The sequence below is a fragment of the Oreochromis niloticus genome, linkage group LG1 (assembly GCF_001858045.2).
Source record: "Oreochromis niloticus isolate F11D_XX linkage group LG1, O_niloticus_UMD_NMBU, whole genome shotgun sequence".
Taxonomy (NCBI): Eukaryota; Metazoa; Chordata; class Actinopteri; order Cichliformes; family Cichlidae; genus Oreochromis; species Oreochromis niloticus.
The window spans coordinates 38,778,718-38,798,416 of record NC_031965.2 but is presented as its reverse complement, the minus strand read 5'-3'; the positions used below and the strand labels follow the sequence as shown (position 1 = coordinate 38,798,416).

Here is a 19,699-nt window from a genome sequence, read left to right as displayed (position 1 = left end):
ATTGTTTGTCCAATATTCAGAAAGGCTCAATAAACGCCAGATATAAACTAATCCAGTTTAAAGTCATTCACAGATTACACTTTTCTAAACTTAAACGGATCTATAATTCTGTATCCCCCTTATGTGACAGATGTAATATCGGTGAAGGTTCCCTTGCACATCTATTTTGGCATTGCTCTGTCCTGAAGGCTTTTTGGAGCCAGATTTTTACGTGGTTTTCAAACCAATTTAAGAAAAAAGTACCACGTGATGGTACACTGGCTATACTTGGATCATTTGCATCAATCGAATCTTTTTCCTTTTCACAAAAACAGATAATTACAATGGGTATGCTGGCTGCAAAGAAACTTATTCTTTTACCGTGGCGGTCTTCTTCGGCCCCGTGTTTTAAAAAGTGGCTTAATGAGATGGTGTCTGTGGCCAGGGTGGATTTGATAGAAAGGGGAATCTGGCGAGTTTTTGTACGATTTGGCAGCCATTTCTAGAATTTTTAAAAAATTAACTGATCATAGTTTATGCCTCACACTCGTGTGAATTTTCTTATTTTATTTTACTCTTTAGTTAGTTAATATTCTTATAATTTTTTTTCTTTTCTTTCTTGTTTCTTTTTTCATGCTTATAAGTTCACAAAGGCTAAATGTAGTAATTGTCCTCAGTAGAATCTGTATAAGCATGCTGTGTTTAATTTAAAAACAAAAGATAAAATATTTAACAAAAAAAAAAAAAAAAGGAAAACAAACAAACCAATAAAAAAAATTAACAAGAAACCACGACCCAGGGCGATTGATACCAACAAACCCTTTCCTTAGCCTCAATACCACTGAGCTTCACATTCCCATTAACACAGGCCTGCTGCTGACACGTTGGTGCAAATCTGTTACTCAGCAGGAACATCCTTAAATTGAAGGTTAGAGACGTTTGTCAGAAAAAGACGCCAGATTTTGCCGAATGTGCCCTTTTGGTTCTGGATGGAGCAGTTGATCTTTTCAAGACTGAGACACGACATGAGATCAGCAAGCCACTGAACATGGATGGGCGGGGCAGCGGCCTTCCACCTCATCAAAATGGCACGCCAGGAGGGAGCCAAAGGTCAGCACACGACCTTTTGCCCTGCTGTATGAATAAAACTGAACTGAAACGGTTCAGGAACAGTTTGAGGAGCACAACAACCAGTTTGAGGTGTTGACTTGGCCTCCAGAGTCCCAGGATATAATCCCCGCTCATAATGTTAAGTGTGGACTGTGTAAAATACTTCTTGAAGTTAATTCATTGGAAACACCAAAAGCCCTTCAAGTATTCTAATTGAGAAATAGTGCTGAATGTGACGATTAAAAGAACTAAATCTGCCATTGTGACATTGCAGATTATAGAAAGGTGTTCCCAGCCATTAACAATCTTGACCAAGGCTGTATTTCTTTAAAAATGGTTAAAAAGTGCTAGATGTAAGCAGTGGTTAGTGATACCGGCTCATGGCAGGAAGTTCCTGGGTTTGAATGCTCTTGCCAGTTGGGTCCTTTCTGTGTGGACCTTGCCTGCTCTGTGAGAGAGCGGTTTGAACCACACATCAGCTGTCAGGACATTTATTCCACGTGCCAGAAGCTGTGCCAAGCCCCCTTTATGAATAACAGTAGAGCCAGAAGCAGACCAGGTTAGACCCAGATGATGATAGATCCATTTTCATGTCCGTGTAAGATCATTTTGACCACCTGGGCCTTTCTATAGCGTTTTCATTGGTCACTGCTGTCGTAAAAAAGAAGCATTTATAGTTTGCTGTGAGTCATTTTTCAGTCCTGCCTTCTGAATGCTTCATTATTCCTTTTTTAAAAATCCGCAGTTTGTTTTTGAAATCAGGGACGGTCTCGTTTATGTCCTGCAGCTTTTGAAACGAGTGCATCTCAGGAGGCTGTGGAAACGTTTCCTGCACACTCATCCTGAGGTCACACTTAATTTGTCTTGTTATTTAAAGCCAGGATACAAGGTCCCAGTGACCCACAAAGAAATGCAGAGATGAGACTGATTATACAGAATATGTTTTGATGTTTTCCAAGTTGAATTTTATCCTCGATAAAAGTATATTAAAGGCCAGATGACGGTTTGATTAAATCACCTTCCATCAGGTAGTACAAGCTCATCTTGACAGAGTTTGAAGTCCCATCAAAATCTGACTGTTTCCTAGCAACCCAGTCTTATATTTGGAAATTACTCTGTTGTCAGATGCGTCCGTATGAACACACACAGTCTTCGGGCAAGGGTCAACATTTTTGGTAAGAGAAGCTTTGGCTGGATATCTGATGATGGTTTAGCTTCTCGTGATCTCATGATTCACCAGGATCATGGAAGTCCTGGGCTACATAGAAATAGCAAACTGATTGCTTTCACACAGGCCTGCAGACGCCTCTGTCACTACAAGCAGCAACTGTGTATTCCCCGACTGGTTAGCAGGTTGATGGAGCTCGCTGGCTGTTGCTTGATGAAGGGTTCAAGGTTCAAGTTTAGTGACAGCAGCAGGAACAAAGCTGTTTTTATAACGCTTCGTCCTGCATGTTGGAACTCCAAACCTCCGTCCAAAGGGAAGAAGCTGAAATTCACCCCGTAGAGGATGGAACCATTATTTAGAATTGATAAAGCCATCCGTCGTACCTGTTTAGAGTACAGAGAGGCCAAACAGGGCTGTGACTCACCTATCGGACGACCGGACCATCTCACCATCTGTTTCTGAGGTTTTCTCTGTGACAGCGGTCTGACAGAACCATGCCACCAAACAAACAGATAAAACAAAGTTAAAATTGTTCAGTCAATGTGGAAATGAACAAGTTTCCTGAGGCAGTAAAGGCGCCGGTGACCCTTTGTACAGACCAGTTCTCATCAAAATTCAGTTTCTCATTGATTATGGTCCCAAGATTTATAATAACTTTAAATCATTCACCTGTAAATTGTAAATTTAAATTGTTATTGATCCTTTTACCTTTAGTCTTAAAGTGTATGTTTATTTCTTACTGTAATTGTATTTATTGTCTTTTGCACTTGAACTGGAGCCTCGTCGTCTCGTCTCTCCATGTTCTGTACTGTATAGAGCGGAGATGACGTTAAAGTTGACTTTGACTATATGATTGCACTTGCTCTGTATTCTAACCTGTAATTACAGTGACTCCGTGCCTACAATCATTCACAAAGAGGTTTACAATGCTACACCGAAAACCTCAGAGGGATTGGTTTGGTTGCAAGCAGCTCATTGTGGTCTGGAAAATGCTAATTTGCTAATTTGTCTGCAAACACAAAGCAGTGGTGAAAGAGTGAAAAGTGTGCCACAAACCAGAAAAACAAACGTTTGAAGGCTGCAACACTAAAGCACAATGTTTAAGGTTTACATTAATGTTCTTGTTTCCTGTTTAAGGAGCTAGCAGGCTAGCTCGCTTGCTTGCTAAGAATTGGGGGGTCCAGATTTTGCCTTGACAAACTGCTTCACCGTTTGCTGTTTCTGATTATGCCGGCTGTCCATCCGTGGATGGAACAATGACAGGAGCAGACGAGGCGCTCGTGTGAACGTAAACATCTTGCAGAGTGTCCACACAGAAGTCAGTCAGCAGGCTGTTAGAGAGAGCTGAGGGAGCCGGGGGACGCCTCCGTTTTAATTATGTTGCGGTGCAGTCAGACATTGGCTGTGAAAAAATGACCAAATGTTCATTTAACGACTTTCAGAAGCACACAAACAGACTTCTTAGCCTCTGGCTCTAAACTGTCCATCGTTGGAAACTTGTGTGGCATGTAAATTATAATTAGACTGAGCGTCCTCGCTGTTGGTCGGGAACATAATTCAGCCTGACTTTGCCCTGCAGCTGTCTTTGTTTCAGCCTCGTCTCTGTCTTTGTGCTTGTTGCATGTGCAGGAGGTGGGCTGCGATCGGCAGCTGGCCAGCGGTGCCAGGGAGGATAACTGCGGCGTCTGCGGCGGCGACGGCTCCACGTGCCGCCTGGTGCGAGGACAGGCCCTACCCCACCTGACCCCCGAACAATGTAGGTATCAGACGGTGTTTTGGAGGAAGGTTGGTTCAGGGTTTAAGTAGTCATCATCATGGGCTCATCCGATTAGAATGAGAATAAGCAGTCAATTATTTACAGGTTTTGTCGTTTTATTGAATAATGGGTAAAGAAAGGAAAGACACACATGGACTGCTCTCTCTAAAAAGGACATAAAGTATGATTTAAGTAACTCAAAATAATACATGAACTCAGGAGACTTGAAGAGAAACTCACCTCAGCTGCCGCCCCATGTGGGAGTGAAGAAAGAGTGAGGGGTAGGTGAGTGCAGTCCTTATAAAACGAGTGACAGGTGAGTGCAATTAAGGCCAAGCACCACCCCCAATCAAAGGTGAGGAAAAGAAACAAGGTGCATCTGGTGAAGTGAATGTGCTGAAAGGTGAGCCTTTACAACAGACGGCCTTGAAAAAGAACATCCACGTCTCCTGTCATGTTTCATGCTCTGCAAGCTAATCATTGCTCTTTAATACCAAGATACTCTTTGCACATCTTTCTGAGTGTTTAGTCTGTGTTAAGTCTGTCACCTTCCTGCCTCCTGCAATTAGCTCAGTCTGAACTTTCTGGGTCATTTTAGGCCTAATGTCTCCCTGCTGGTTCCAGAAATGTAGACAAAACGTGGTCTGTATCTGTGCCCGGGCTGCCTCCCAGTCAGGCTCGGTGGGAAATGCATTGTGGGTATCACCTGGCTTGACTTGACTGGTCAGTTGAGCCGTCCTGGCTTTGGCCTCCTCTTCTCTTTGCCTGCAGCCTCTATTTATTCATCAGGGCTGGACTATTAAAATGCCATCTGGCTTCAGCAGCCTACACTCTACCCAGCATGTTTTTATAAAATCAGCTTCTTCAAATCTGAAAGAACAGCAACAAAGAATAAACAATGGAGCATAACAGGAAGAGTCCAGCATAAAATGTGCGTCTGGAAATGAGTTTTAATCAATCTCATCTTAAAACAACAGAAGAGCATCGATTGTTGAGTCTGTCAGGAGAGATTAGCTGGAAAATGACTGACGAGCGCATCGGTATTCATTGCCGGCTGTGGATTTCGGGTATATTGCTAAACAAACCAACCAGCTGGCTTACCAATAAATACATAAATACTTAATGTTCACCTCTCAGCAATTTGCTTTGAGAGAAACGTGACGCTGGAGCAAACAGAGCTGTCTGCCAGGTAGTCCTCACTCCTGACTGAACTCGGAGCTGCCAGCAGAACAAATAACAACTTTACAACACTGTAAATGTGAAAATGCACTTCAAATGTTTCCAGGGCTTCTCGGCATTTTCCCCAAGTTTTAACAGCTTAATGAAGTCGCTGCTGGCAGCAAACACACATACCAGAGTTATTGGCCCTGGGTCGTGTATGTATATCAAATGTTTCAGATGAAGTAGCGCTGGCGTGCCTCGCAGAGTGGAAATGAATATGGCTGGTATTAAAACTCACAGCCAGTGACCGTGTAAATATTTCTGTGGCTTTTAACGTGTGGAATGTATTTAGAGAAGGCGGAGGTGTGTCCGCGCTGCTGAGGTGGAATTTTATACAAACGTAAGAGTTCAGCAACTGTGGAATAAATGAGTTTGTTTGAAACGTAAGACGTAGAGACGAGGCTCATCGTGACCCGATTAGGGAGTCTGGACGTTTAGGAAAATGTTTAAAATCTCCTTAGACGGGGAACGTTTGGAAATTAGATTCATAGCCATTACCTGTGTTTGGGCATCGAGACCTCAGGGTGTGTCTTTGTGGGACACCACAAAAAACAAAAATAAGCTGAATAAAACTTCAAACATTTAACTGAATCTAAATGTAATTACTTTAATTTCATCTTTAATGACACAAAATAACCAATCACAGCTGACTGTTGTTGGTCAAAGTAAATGAAGCTGTTGCCACTTCTGATCATTTTAAAGCATTTGTTCTTATTTTTGGAAGAAAGGATGAAAAATGTAGCCGCAGGTCTGCTCCCTTTGTTTCTGCACAGCTGCACGAAGCGTCCACGCGGCCTTTCTTCAGTCCCTTATTAAAGCCGCGAGGCCTCAAGGTGGGGGGGGGGATTTCTTTGTAGAAACATCAGAAGCTTCGCCCGTACCAAACTCACTCCTGCCAAATTTAGAGTTCAATCAGTGGAAAAAATAAACAAGAAAATAAATGTGGTCGGACGTCCAGTGTAAGTGTTTCATTGGAGGTTTGATGTATCGCTGTACGGAGGTCCACCTAAGACTTTCTCTCTCGTTAAGCACAGAGTCCACAGCCAATACCATCCTTTGCACAAAGATGCGGTATTGTTGGAGGACTCAGCTCAGGCACGTTGTCTGTGTCCTCGTCTGATCTTCGTCTAAAGATGTGTTCATGTTGTTTCAGTGCTAACCACAGAAAGCCTGTCGATCAGTGTGAGACGCCGTTAAGCTGCCCCGAGTTTATTCACAGTGGAGCACAAAAAACAAACTCTGAACTAAGAAAATGTCCTATTTTAAATTTGAAGGCAGCAACTCATCTCAGTTTCAATTCCAATCAAAAATAAAGTTAGTTTTGCGTTACTTTTATTTTATTTACATCTCTAGAAGTTGGACAGGTCCATGTCCTCCTCTTTAACCTTTAACCTTTAGCCTGTGATGGTCTGTGAGCTGAGCAGCTGCTGGACGTTGTCCCATCCTGGTCTGATGGCGGTCTCCAGCTGCTCTGCTTCGTCCTGTTTCATGATGTCTGATGATTTCTGACCTCAGATCAGTTTCTTTGCTTCAGTCGATTTTAAAGGAGCTTTGGTCCGGAGGAGGTGGCGCTGCTTCAGGATCACGGTCGCATCTGTCTTCTTCTCTGCATGATGCAACTTTGACCTGCACATGTGGACGGCACGCTGAGCCCGCGCACTGATGTCACCACAGACTCGCGTCTGTCTGTAATGCAGCGCACAGATTGCAGCCAGCTTTCTGCTGATTGGTGAACCTCTGCCCATCTCATCTTCTGAGAAGCTCTTTTCAAACTCTGTCATGTTCCTGACCTGCTGCCGAATAACCTGATTACGGCGTTCCTCCGGCTGTTCCTGTTTAGTAAAATGTTCTTTTCCAGCCTTTTTTGTCACTGCCCAACGTTTTTACAGACACGTTGCTGCCTCATAATTCAAATGAGCTCATATTTTTCATGAAATAATAAAATGGTTCCATTTAAATCCTTGATATGTTTCCCATGTTCTGAAATATGGCTTTATGACCGACTTATTTTCATTGCTTTCTGTTTTTACACATTGTTGTTTCAGCGTTAGAGGAGGCGTCTCTTCTTTTTTCTGAAACGCTTATTTAGATACGACATCTGTCCAGCATTTTTTCAGTGAGTTTTTCTGTGCAGGGATATATTTTATTAAGGACCAGTGTACCCATGGAGTTTCAGTTAAATATTAAAATAGTTCTCAAGAAGTGATGTGCCATCAAAACCAGCCTCCTGAAGTTGAACTAAACCCAGTGAAACACATTAAAACAGTGACAGGTTTGTGGCGTGTGACCGTGTGGGCGACCCAGCATGAACGCCAAAGCAAAGATGGAGATTTAAACGCAGGAGTGTGATCCAAACACCAGCATTAAGCGCTCCACAGATGATCAGCTTTCATCCCGTGTGTAGTTTGGTTCATTCAGAAACTCCGATGTTGTTGAGACCCAGCCGCACAGCTGAGTGAGCACAACTGCACACAATGAATGCAGCGGCTGTGAAAGGCCTTTATCCTTTGTTGGTGAGCGGGTAACAAATCCATTTAATATATGCTACGGCCTGTTAGCGAGCACAGCCAGAAAGCTGAGCAGCATTTAAATCCCCACAATAAGACGTTTTACCAGCACTCGAGGCGCCCTGCAAACAAAAAGCAGCAGCTGGGAATTTGCTGTCAAACGGCCCCAATTTCAAACACCAGATTCAGACTGACTCGACGTGTCAGTTTGAATTTAGTTGGACTATCCTGTTATTTTGGAGGGTTTGTTTTACTTCTCCCTTTCAGACATCTGCATTTTCCATGTGACCTGACGTTAGTCGTTTTCCATCAGTAAGAACGCATCAGACTGCAAAACACATCGAGGCTTCGATTAGTTAGCAGAGGTCCCTTCAAAGACTTCCTCTAAACTTTCCCTGAGTGACTCAGAGTTTTGTGTTTGTTTAAAACATCGACTGTATATAAAAGATTTTGGCTGCAGCCATGTTTTGGAGCCAGAAGTGGCCATATTTGGATCAGAAGAGTGCTAATGTCAGACGGTGTTAGTTAATGTCTGCATCCTTAAATGTATGGGAGCTCCGCCTCCTTGGACGGTCTGTTGGTGACCTCACAGCTGCCATATTATTGGTCACATGATGTCATGAAAAGGCTCCAACAGCAGAAACACGGTGCAGAGGTCCAGTTCAGGTGAAGCTAGCAGACAGCTAGCAGCTACAGCCGCCTGTGTCGCCATCCACCTGTCAGTCGATGAGGCCACGCCCCCAATAATGCATGTTGGTAAGAAGGGGAAATTATCTCTGGAGACCAAGCAGTCTGTGTTTCAGGCTGTAAACATGTTTATTTCTGCTGTATGAGGACTGACTCACTGCTGATGCCTCTGCTGGACGTTAGAGGAACTGCAGGTCTTCATGTTTCAGCCCGACTGGTTGCTGCTCTGTTAAAGTGCTTACAGTGGACATCATGCTACCTGAGTTCTCTGTCAGCATCCAGTATTTTACCTGCATTAAATTCCGATTGAAAGGACAGAAGGGAAAATGATCTCTGATATCTACAAATGATTTGAAAGCACTGCAGCCTGATTACATTTTGTATTCTAATCTGTTTCCCAGCGATGCAGAAACTCTCGCTGCTTCCTCTTCCTCCCTTTCTTGTTTAGTCTCCGGTTTCTTTAAGCTCGCATCACGCCAAGTCAGATTTCGTTTGGCCTCTTTAGCCTTACCTCCCTGGAGGACTGCAGCAGAACAAACATCTGCACTAAATGTCAGTGGCTCTGTGCAACATATTCTTCATCACTTACATTTAGTTTCTTGGGATTAAAATTCCAGCCAATTTGGCAGTTTCCTTTTTGCACTCCTCAGCCTCACGCAGAGGTCGGTCACCATTTTCTGAGCTCTAATAAGCTAATTGGTGTATCTGTCCATCACTTCTCAAAGACCGGGCAGGGAGATTTAATATTCTGTTTCTGGATCTTGACAAATTTAGATTAGAACTTTAGCTTGAAGATTTTTACCTTTGAAACAGCTGAAAACAGGCTGCAGGTCCTGGAGTGAACAGTCAGCGTGCTTCATCATAGTCTGTGTTGATGTGAAATCTGAGGACACTGATTTAACGTGTCACTTTTAAATGTAATTTTATGTGTAGAAGGTAAAGACAGTCGAGGATCAGATGGCACAGTGGCTGTGGCTACAATGTAGCTTGCCATCACCAGTGTGTGAATGGGTGGATGACTGGTTGTGTAAAGCGCTTTGGGGTCCTTAGGGACTAGTAAAGCGCTATACAAATACAGGCCATTTACCATTTTACCATTTTACTCGACTCTGAGTCGCACTGGACTTCAGGATTAATCAAGCATAAAATTAAAAACTAAAACTCATTTTAATGTTCAGGAATGAAGTAAATAATTGTCATTTGGCGCATTTTTACAAAATAATAAAGTGATTTTTTATAAAACAGTTAAAAAATAAAAAATTCATGCAGAACAGCTCTAATTGTGTTTTAGCATTATTTTGTTTTAATTAAAGAGGTTATTAATCACTACAGAAACCGTGTCAGGCTGTAAACTTGTTTATTCCTGCTGTAAAGTTTTAACATTTGAGTCTGTGGGGACTGACTCACTGCCAGAGCCTCTAGTGGAGAATAAGGGAACTGCAGCTTTTGGTGCTGGTTTTATATGAAGGAGGCAGTCGTTAAAGTTTTCATTCAAGTGCTGAAGCTTTTAAACCCAGAGTCGGTACAAACAACAGAGCGTGCTCCACTTTTACAATAATAATTTCTGCAAAGTTAGTGAATTCATTATTAACCTTCATCGTGGGCCGCCATATTTTATGGATAAAAAGAAATAGCCCTGAAGTATTTTTAACCAGAGAGGCAGCAAAGGGGTTGTTAAACTGTGAAAGTGTGGATTTAAACTCGGGGATATCTGCCAGTACTCTTCTGCAGCAGGAGTATGTTCATTCAACATGATTTGGCTGTTTTAGGTTGAATTTAACTGGATACACATTATGTTTTACAGTGACTCTTTATCCTTCGGCACTGCGGATGTTTGCTGAACGTGGCTGTATTACCGTTACGAATCAATACCTATGGTTCTAAACTATATTAGCAAAAACGTGCAGATATGGCACAACGTATTTAACAGGCGGATGATTAAAATCATAAAGCATCTGTTCTTCATAAAGTCTCATGTTTTTCTTTTTGGATTCAAATTTCACAGACTGCAGCAGGTATACAGTTTATGCGCAGGAGGGTCAAATTTAAAAGCATGAACTGGTTATTATGATGAAGTAATCTGCTGCACTGAACGTCGACTGCATTTAGGAAAACTCAAAACACTTTGTTTATACAAGATTTATACACAAACACAGCATTAAATAAAATCACTGGTTTTGGTTTGAAGAATGTTGGAAACATTTGGCATAACGAGAATATGAAAATATTAAAAATCTATATTTCATTGGTCCGGGGCTAAAAAATGAAGCTCCCAAACCTGCAGTTCCTGTAACGTCCAGCAGGGGCAGCAGTGAGTCAGGCGCCATAGACTTCCATGTTAAAACTTTACAGCAGAAATAAACGTTTACAGCCTGAGACAAACTGTTTGGTCTCTGTGGGTCATTTCTCCTTCATAACACCTGTACGGGTGTTATGAAGGAGAAATTGATCCTATTTGTATTAAGGCTTATTAGGGGCGGGGCCTCTTTGACTGACAGGTGCAGGTGCTGTTGGAGGCTTTTGGAGCATTTTTAATGCGATATATTACGGCTCCATCCAAGAATTCATCAGCTATCATGTGACCTCTCTTAGAATAAACACTAGGTGTGTTTTTGGTTCCTGGACACCTTTTCTGGGTTTTTAGCATATTTGTGTTCACATCATAAGCGACCTGCACGAGTACGTCTGACTTCAGGTCCCGTGAATACGTGCTCTCTGTCCCTGAGACCGGCTCGGCGCTCATGTTATCCCAGGCCAGTGGGGAACCTGTAAAGCCTTCTTACGCAAGAATCAAAGTTTCCTGGCTGGAAGGACTCTACCTGTCAGACTCATTTGTATGTTTTCCATCCGGTTTGTAAGTTTCCGTCTCCCGTGCTTTCTCTCCTTGCCCTCAGCTCTAATGTCCCCGAAGAAGAGAGCCGATAAGGTTAACCAATCACGCACATTAGCCTACCTTAGTGAGAGCCAGTTTATTTACAGACGCACGAGTATCACCTTTGTTCCTTCTCATCCATTATTCATGGCCCCACTGTTTATCAGTCATTGCATTTGGAATATGAATTTGCAGCAGTATTCCCTAAAGCCTCGGTTTACGGAGCCGTCGGCCTCGTGTGAAATGAGCTGTTTATCTATGTTTCATTTCCTTAATTTATTTTGAAGGTTGCTTAAAAAACATAAAAACAACTTGGCTTTATGTTTAATCTCTATTTTAGAGTTCAAGGGGAAAAAACTGCAAATGGCTGCAGCTGAATTTATTTCATAGCTTCCATAAATTTAAAGGCAGATGCAGTTTTCCAAGTATAATTATATTTGGGGTAAAGCCCAGCGGCTCACAGCCAGAGCATGTTAATTGAGCTCAGCTCTTGTTTGTCGCTGGAGGAGAAAGTGACGTTTATAAAATGTAGAAAATGGAATTAAGTCTGCATTTGTCTGTAGAGGTGTCGCCTCGTGCCCACGCCTCCTCGCTTACCGGCCAAGGGACAAACTCGTCTACGGTGAAATCTCACAAAGTGTTTCACTTTCAGTAGTTTGTTGTTCCTGCACGGCGTGCACAGGAGAGGCGTGTGATTGACTAGTTAGCGAGTTAGTGACATTTAACAGCACACGGGTGGACGTTATTTAGAGCCGCGGAGGAGATCGCTGCGGTGTGGTGGTCTCCTCACGTCAGCCAGAGGCCTTCACCACAAACAGGGAGCTGAAGGTGTGTTTCTCCTTCGTTCAGATGATGCGTGCAATAACACCTGAGAGCTGCCAATTAATGCTGCTAAACAAGCTCCATTAGTGGACTTTCATTTTCACCTTGGGGCGGCTTAACAAGCTAACACCTACACTGATTAACATCCAGGACACATTCTGGCAAGATGTTGAAAAGGTTTAAATGCCCCCTGATGACCACCACCACCACCCAGCCACCACCTACATATATAATATCTGCTGCCCCAAATCTTTAACTGTGAGGTAATGATATCTGGATTGCGCTGGCAGCTGCACAAGCAGATGGAAGCTGTTTTACAGGACGAGGAGCACCTCTGGCTGCTGCTGATGTTAACATATTGTGTGTTGATAACATTCACTTCTTACCAAGCAAATTCATGAGCAGGATAACGAGCTGCAGCGAGAGCGTCGACACAAGTGAACCTTCAAATCCACAGATTTCCACCTTTTTTAAGGAAGCTCTGTGCTGAAGAGTTGGCTCTAATGAAGGTGTTGTGGCTTTAATAGACGCTGACAGATGAGAGACGAGTCAGTGGACTCGAGTCAGGGACATTTACTCCACTCTGTTGGAAGAATAATGAACGTTACACGCTCTGCCTTTCCAGCCTGATGGGATTCAGACAGCTCCTTCAGATGTTGTCCACTCGCCGTCTCTCCACCATCACACCCTGCTCTGAAGTCCAGCGTCTGCTGTTTAGCTTGAGTGTCAGCACCTGTGGTCTTTCAATGAATCCGGTCTGGCGCTGCCTTTAACGATGTTTAACTAGATCAATAGGACAGAAAATGTCCTTCTGCTGTTTTACAGTTTAACATTTACAAATCCACAGTTTCATATCTTACCTCCCCGTTTTTTTTTTTTTAGAGTAGATAAATGTAGAAAAGAGTAAAAAATAATTATTACATGCATAATCATGGTGGCTGAAAAAATACTCTATTATTCTCTATTTTTACTCCCTTCTTACCAGTGATGTCTGGTCCAGTATGTGAATGAATATGTGATCCTGTCTGAGAAAGCTGGATCGGGTATCCGTGACAATAGGCCAATCAAGGCCAATCTGTGCAATTTAGTTCTATATTGTTCGGTGGTTTCTGCTCCACCTTTCAGCACCTCTGCACCGGATACAGAGGATGGAGGAAGCTAACAGCAAAGGGTCAGCAGTGTGGAGGCTTTTCAGACCTCCAACACTTTTTCTTTGCATATTTGCAAATAGTTTCTCATTTCTCTCTCATTTCATGTCACTTTTAACACATTTAAGGAAACATAACTGCGACTATTAATGACAACAGTATGCAGTAATGAGTCTCGGATTGGATGGATGGATGGATGGATGGATGGACAGGTGGAAGGATGGATGGATGGATAAATGGAGGGATGGATGGATGGATGGATGGATGGATGGATAAATGGACGGATGGATGGATGGATGGATGGATGGATGGATAAATGGAGGGATGGATGGATGGATGGATGGATGGATAAATGGACGGATGGATGGATGGATGGATGGATGGATAAATGGACGGATGGATGGATGGATGGATGGATGGATGGATGTTGTGATTCTTCAGAGGCAAACACATTTTGAATATGGTTATGATTAGCAAAAACATTATGGTTTGATTTAAAGAAAAACCTACATGTCAAAAATCTTTCAAACTTCTCCCACAAGGTGGTGGTTGGTATGGTTTGCCGGTGGTCAGGCACCCGCGATGTAAAGTGAAAAAGTTGCAGAAAGAAGAAGAAGGAGAGGTGATTTAAATTAGTCAAATCTCACATTTAGAGCTGTAAACCTGGGACATGAGTGAACGCACAAGACTAGGAACAGGACCCGGCCTCCTTGTGACTGGCAGGTGGTCGTGAACTGAGGCAGTCTGCACCGATGACCACAACTTGTCTACAAACCATCTCCTCCTTGTATTCTGCTTATATTCCTGCGTAACTTTTACTCTTCCCCTCGACTTTGGAATTCCTTACCCCCTGACCTCAGAAATATTAGTTCATTCCCTCTTTTTAAGTCCACTCTCAAAACTCATCTGTTTAAAATTGCCTATGTCTAAACCTCTGTAACTTTTATCTGTTATTTTTATTTCTGTGTATATTTCCAGTTTTTGTGTTTTTATTCATTGTACAGTGTCCTTGGGTGCTTTGAAAGGCGCTATTTTTAAATAAAATGTATTATTATTATTATTAAAAGCAATGTCCCTGAGTGCTCATGTCATTTTGCAGTTAAATCACCGTCCTGCAGCAACTTTGTGGAGGAGTTTCTGTTTCTGGAACAGATTAACTGAGATCTGTTACAGAAATAGAAACATTGCCATATTATGACAAGATTGCATACGATGGCCAACTTGATCCCATTCAGTCGGCGACTAATAGCAGGCTGACTCTGTCTTATTGCTGTTTTATCGCCGTCTTGATGCAAAGACAGTTTAAAGATCACAACTCACCGTCGGGCACAGGTCACAGACCTGGTCCCCTTCTTCAAAGCAACCATTTCAAAGACAACACGGTTGCAGTTACTTTGGTGTTGCTGCGTTTTCCAACCACAGTTTTCCTTGGTGTGGCTGCAGAATTGTGTTGGTGATCCTTCAACTTGATTTTCAGGATCTGGAAGAATTCACAGGGAGGCACATCTGGATGAATGGTCCAAGACTGAGCGACGATGCTCTGTGCCGGCACACGGTGGTGCAGCAGTTCGTGTCGTTCCTCTGAATGGTTCAGGATGTTACCGGAGAACTCTGCTCTGACAACCTGGGGGGTCACTTCCCCAAACATTTCCAACATGAATGCATGAAGCTCCTCACCTGATGCTCTGCCTTCGCTAAAGTTTTGATCAGATCCCATATTGTCAGTGTTGAGGGAGTCCTGTTGGACTGTAGCAGACTCGTTCCTGAAAAAGGATGCTGAAGGGGATCCAGTCTGATGCTCATCAAGTGTCAGTATGTGAGAAGTTTTCGAGCGAGGCTGGACTACTTTTACGGTAAAAAAAATAAAACCCAAAACATGAGAAGGCAGACAAAGACAAAAGGTTTCCTCTGCAGGTGTTTGGATGTGTCCGCCTCTCTGCTCAGTGACTGTGTTGTTGTGTTGTCAGTTTAACCGAAACCTTTCTGATCTTTTTTCCACCTGCAGCTCTGAAGACGGTGCTGGAGGTCCCGATGGGAAGTCGCTTTCTCAGACTCAACGCCAAAGGCCCCGATATGATCGGTGAGTCCACTTTATTCCAAAAGCTGAACAAGTCTTATTCTGTTGGAGATTTAATACCTGCTCTCTACCCTGCAAAGCTGATGCTCAGAGTTTCACTGTGTGTCCTATGAAACTTGTGTTTTTTACGCACGTTCACGCTTTGATCTCCTAAGAACTTAACATAATAATGTTACAGACGATTTCAGGTGAATTCAGTTTCTCTGTAGGAACACGTTTATCGTGAGATGATCATTTATGTATCTCGTCTTGTGCTGGTCTGTGGACTGAATATGAAGAATGATCAGTCAATCAAACCTGAGTGTTTATTGCTACATGCAGGCGTGACTTTATGATCGCCTTGTAATCATCTCACAACAGGGTGTTTATTAAAATGTGCTCTGAATACCAAGTTGCTGGTTTACATGTGATGATTTATGAGAAAATGATTGGGTACAGTGGGAGCATGAGATGTTTTCATTTTTAAACACTGTTTTAATATAATGACCTCTCTCACCACAGCAGGAGCTCAGCTAAAGGACAGTCGACCACACAAATGTTCACCGTTTATTCTGAATATTTTCGACTTGGCTCCCTGGTAAAAAAAATCCTCAGACCAGCTCTTCGTCAGGTTTTTTACCGATACCAGAGACTCGTTAACACATATTTCTGTCAGCTTGGCCCAAATAAAACGATGTCGTCGTGCTCAAAAGTGTTTGCTTTTGCACTTGTTCTGCACGTTCATGTCTCTTTGCAAGAAACAACAGTAGCTGCCTCTGATTAAATTTTCCCTGGTGTTGGTTTTCCGTCACTTTTATATCTCCTGGAAATTGTTCCCTGTGCTCATCGCTGACATTTTCAGATTTGTTGGAAAGAAGTTGCGATGAGAATGTAAAGCGGGCATCTTTAGTGATGTTCTGGGACTCTTTCCTGCTTTCAGCATGTTATTCACAAGCTCAGCAAAATTCTCTGTGGCTGCCAAGAAAGTTCTGGAAAACCTGCACGAATGCTTCCCATCACTGCTGGCTCCGGTTTCCTTTGGACTCATCGTTAAGCAGCAGTTCACTGTAAAAACCAACAACCTTAGTTATGGCTTCACATTTCTGGAGACCAAATTATTTTTTAAATGCTGAAACGCATCAGTGTTTTATCCTCGCTGTCTAATGCTTGGAACATCGAACAGAAAAACAGGACATGTTCGATGAAAATGGCTTTCAGATCTGGAGTTAACAAGTGAAATTTATCAAAGTGCAGGTGAAGGAATCCCAGTAGGACAATACTTGTTGACCAGTGTAATGGTACGCTGCTACAACATGCAGGCCACAGGACCATACGGAGACCTTTAAATAGAGTGAACCTTCTAATGTGGTTTGTAGTGATGTATTTCCTCAAAAAGAAGCTGAACCAAGGGGAAATATGCTTGAGTTTAAAAACCTGACTTACAAGACAAACAAGACATCGAGCACAAAGAGTTAACATCCAGTTCTTCCGTTGGTGGTGGACGTCATCGTGTGGCCAAGAGTTTGAACCCAATCAGAGCTCTGATGACCTCCAAGTAGAGCCAAACGTGTGTGAACCGACTCATTTTACTGGTGTTATGGTAGATATGCCACTGTTTCGCTTTTTATGGTAAATGGTCTTTGTTGTTATGTTTCTTTTGTGACGACCAACGTGTATCAGGCATATTGAAGACTCGGTCCAAATGTAAATGTCTGTAAATGCAGTGATTCAGTGTAAATATGAAATGAACCAGAGCTACATTTAATCTCTGGGTATTTATGTGAAGCAAACAAGGGTAAACTGGGGATCTGCCCTTCCCAGTCACCACCACTGTTCCCAACACACATTCACAAAGCTGCTAATATAACACATCTGCAACAATAATAATGATAACTAGTACAACACGAGAGTCCCAGTAACCAACATGAAACACAACACTGAAACTGTAGCACAGCACTTTTTACAAATGTTGTGTTGGGACAAATGAGTCACTCCATCTAAAATCAGCTTATTTTTACAACATTTCCTCCACCGTCTCTAATTTGCTAGTTTTTAGTTTTAAACTTTTATGCTTTTGAAGTTTGTACTAATAAAATGATTGCAATGGTTCAGTGACCCAATTTGAGAAAACAAAGATATCGGAAAAACTATTAAAGATAAAAGCTGGACACTGTAATTTTGACAGCTTTTAGCCAGTATCCATCCATTCTCTTCTTCTCATCCTGGCCAGAGTTTTGTGTTTGTGGGGGTGGTGAAGCGGATCCCAGCTGTCTTAGGGCGAGAGGCAGGGTACACCCTGCACAGGTCGCCAGCCAGGGCTAACACATAGGGACAGATGACCATTCACACCGATGGGCAATTTAGAATGACCAAATATAACCTAACCCCACTAACTGCATGTGTTTGGACTGTGGGAGGAAGCCGGAGTAGCTGGAGAGAAACCATGCAAAGTCTATAAAGAAAGACCCCGGCCTGATGGGAGAATCGAACTCAGGACCTTGTTGCTGTGAAGTAACAGTGCTAATCACTGCACCGCTATGCTGCTGTCTTGAGTAAGGCGCCGTGTCCCGTCTGTATCCAGTACTCAAACCAAAACATGCTTGAGTACTGGATAGTTAAAAGATAAAGGGAAAAGTCCCATATTTGAACACACACGAATAAAAAACGTCACATTGAAGAACATATTTATCTTTAATAGTTTTTGTGATATTGCTCAGACTTTGCCTTCAGCCCCGAGTATTACATATTGAAACTTATTTGATATATGAAGTTAAAATTGCACAGCAATCATTCTGTCTGTCCAAACTTTGGACCTTAAAGTTTTATGTAAGTCAGAGTCGGTCCAGCAGGAGCCCCATGCTGATTTTAGATTCCTCACATGCCACGTTGTGTTGCGTTGTGTTCTGTTGTGCTTTCCACAGTGTCATTTAAAAAATGGTGTTGATAGTTTGGGCAGGAAAGCATGCTTTCAGCTCTAAGTCCAGACCTCACTGAGCCCTTGGTATCAAACAAACCAGAGATGTGTCAGAGCTGCTGACTGCTTCGTTGCATCATTTGGGTTTTCTGCTCTATTTTATTGTCGATTGAAAAAAGTGAAGGCTCTGAGGACGAATGCAGATACATCAGCACAAGCCTTATCCTAAAACAGCTCCAAGATGTTCTGGGTTTGTCAGAGGCTCCTGATTCGAGGAGTAACCCAAAATTTCTTTGGCAGGTTGTTTATCTGTTACCAAGAGCTCGTTTTAGAGGAGAGACAGACAACAATAGCAGAAAACAGATCCAACACGCTCATTTACATTTACAGCGTCAGAGAGCTACTCCTCTGTAACTAAGCATAATATCAAACACGTAATCAGAATACCAGGTAACTTTAAAAAGACGAATAAGTTATTTTCATGATGGGCCAAAGACTCCACGATTTCCTCTCCCGCTTTGTAAAAAACGTGAATTTTTCATGTAACATAATTAAGATCTTTTTTTAAAACATGGAATATCTAAGAAAAGTCAGACTTAACCTCCACCAGATCACCAGCGATCAATCCGGGGTCCAGGTCAGAGGCAGGGTTTGGGTAAATGTTAAAGTTCAGACCTTTTTATCGAAGTTTTAGCGGCTAGAACAGGAAAGCCCAAAGCACAAACGATCTTTGTTCTTTGTTCTTTGAATTCAGACTTCATGGAGTTCAAACTGTTTCATTCTGACAGCACAGGCCAGAATAATCCACGGCCTCAATGCCAGAGGCGCAGGTCGTGGTTTTCCAGCAAAGGAAGAAGCTACGAAACTCATCAGCGTCCTGGCAGCGGATGGAGAGTTGCTTTCTAAGCTTACTGGAAGCTATTGGGAGTACATAAAAACTGGAGTGTACTTCCAAACACAAACACACTCTCTGAAAACACTCAGGAAAAGATTACTGGCCCATATTTCTGCCAGTACATTTTAGTATTTTGTTCCAAGAGGCAAGCACTGAGGCAACAAGCGCCAGCAGGCGAATACAGGTGGACTGTGTAATTTAGTCTGAGCAGCCGGAAAGTGAGCCACCTTCCCACCGCTCACTGTACAATTTCAGGTAGAGTGAAGTTGCTCTAGTCTTTTATACCTGCAAATTGGTTTTTAAGGCGCTGAATCATTCTGAGTGATGATGCACAATCAGCTACAGGAGTGCACTGACAGATGTATCCAGTCCTTTTACAGAGAAGCTGTGCAGCTACACTCAGTGTGTGCCAGGTTCAGGTACAGCCGTGCTTATTAACTTATTCGGGTTATGATTGACCTTATTAATGAATATGCATCTGGTTGGTCCCACATGTTGACTTTAGGATTACACTTTTCTTCCTTTCTTTTTTTTTACACAGTTTCTGTCCCAGATAACAAAAGG

At 42.6% G+C, this 19,699-nt stretch overlaps 1 protein-coding gene and 1 long non-coding RNA gene across 3 annotated transcripts in view; one reads left to right on the top strand and one right to left on the bottom strand.

Annotated features, from left to right (window-relative positions):
- adamtsl3 (ADAMTS-like 3) overlaps positions 1-19,699 on the top strand; it is a 192,066-nt gene that overhangs the window by 116,332 nt on the left and 56,035 nt on the right. The window contains 2 exon segments of the mRNA XM_005447818.2: positions 3,887-4,013; positions 15,276-15,350. Coding sequence (XP_005447875.2) covers positions 3,887-4,013; positions 15,276-15,350 — 202 coding nt within the window.
- LOC109202910 (uncharacterized) lies at positions 1,463-13,454 on the bottom strand. Of its 2 annotated transcripts, none has more exons than XR_003220696.1 (4): positions 12,509-13,454; positions 4,254-6,126; positions 2,682-3,997; positions 1,463-2,578 (listed from the first exon to the last, which is right to left on the bottom strand). It is a non-coding gene; the product is annotated as an uncharacterized LOC109202910 (long non-coding RNA). The 2 variants fall into 2 exon arrangements; XR_002062894.2 differs by having other exon boundaries at positions 4,254-4,883; positions 12,509-13,442.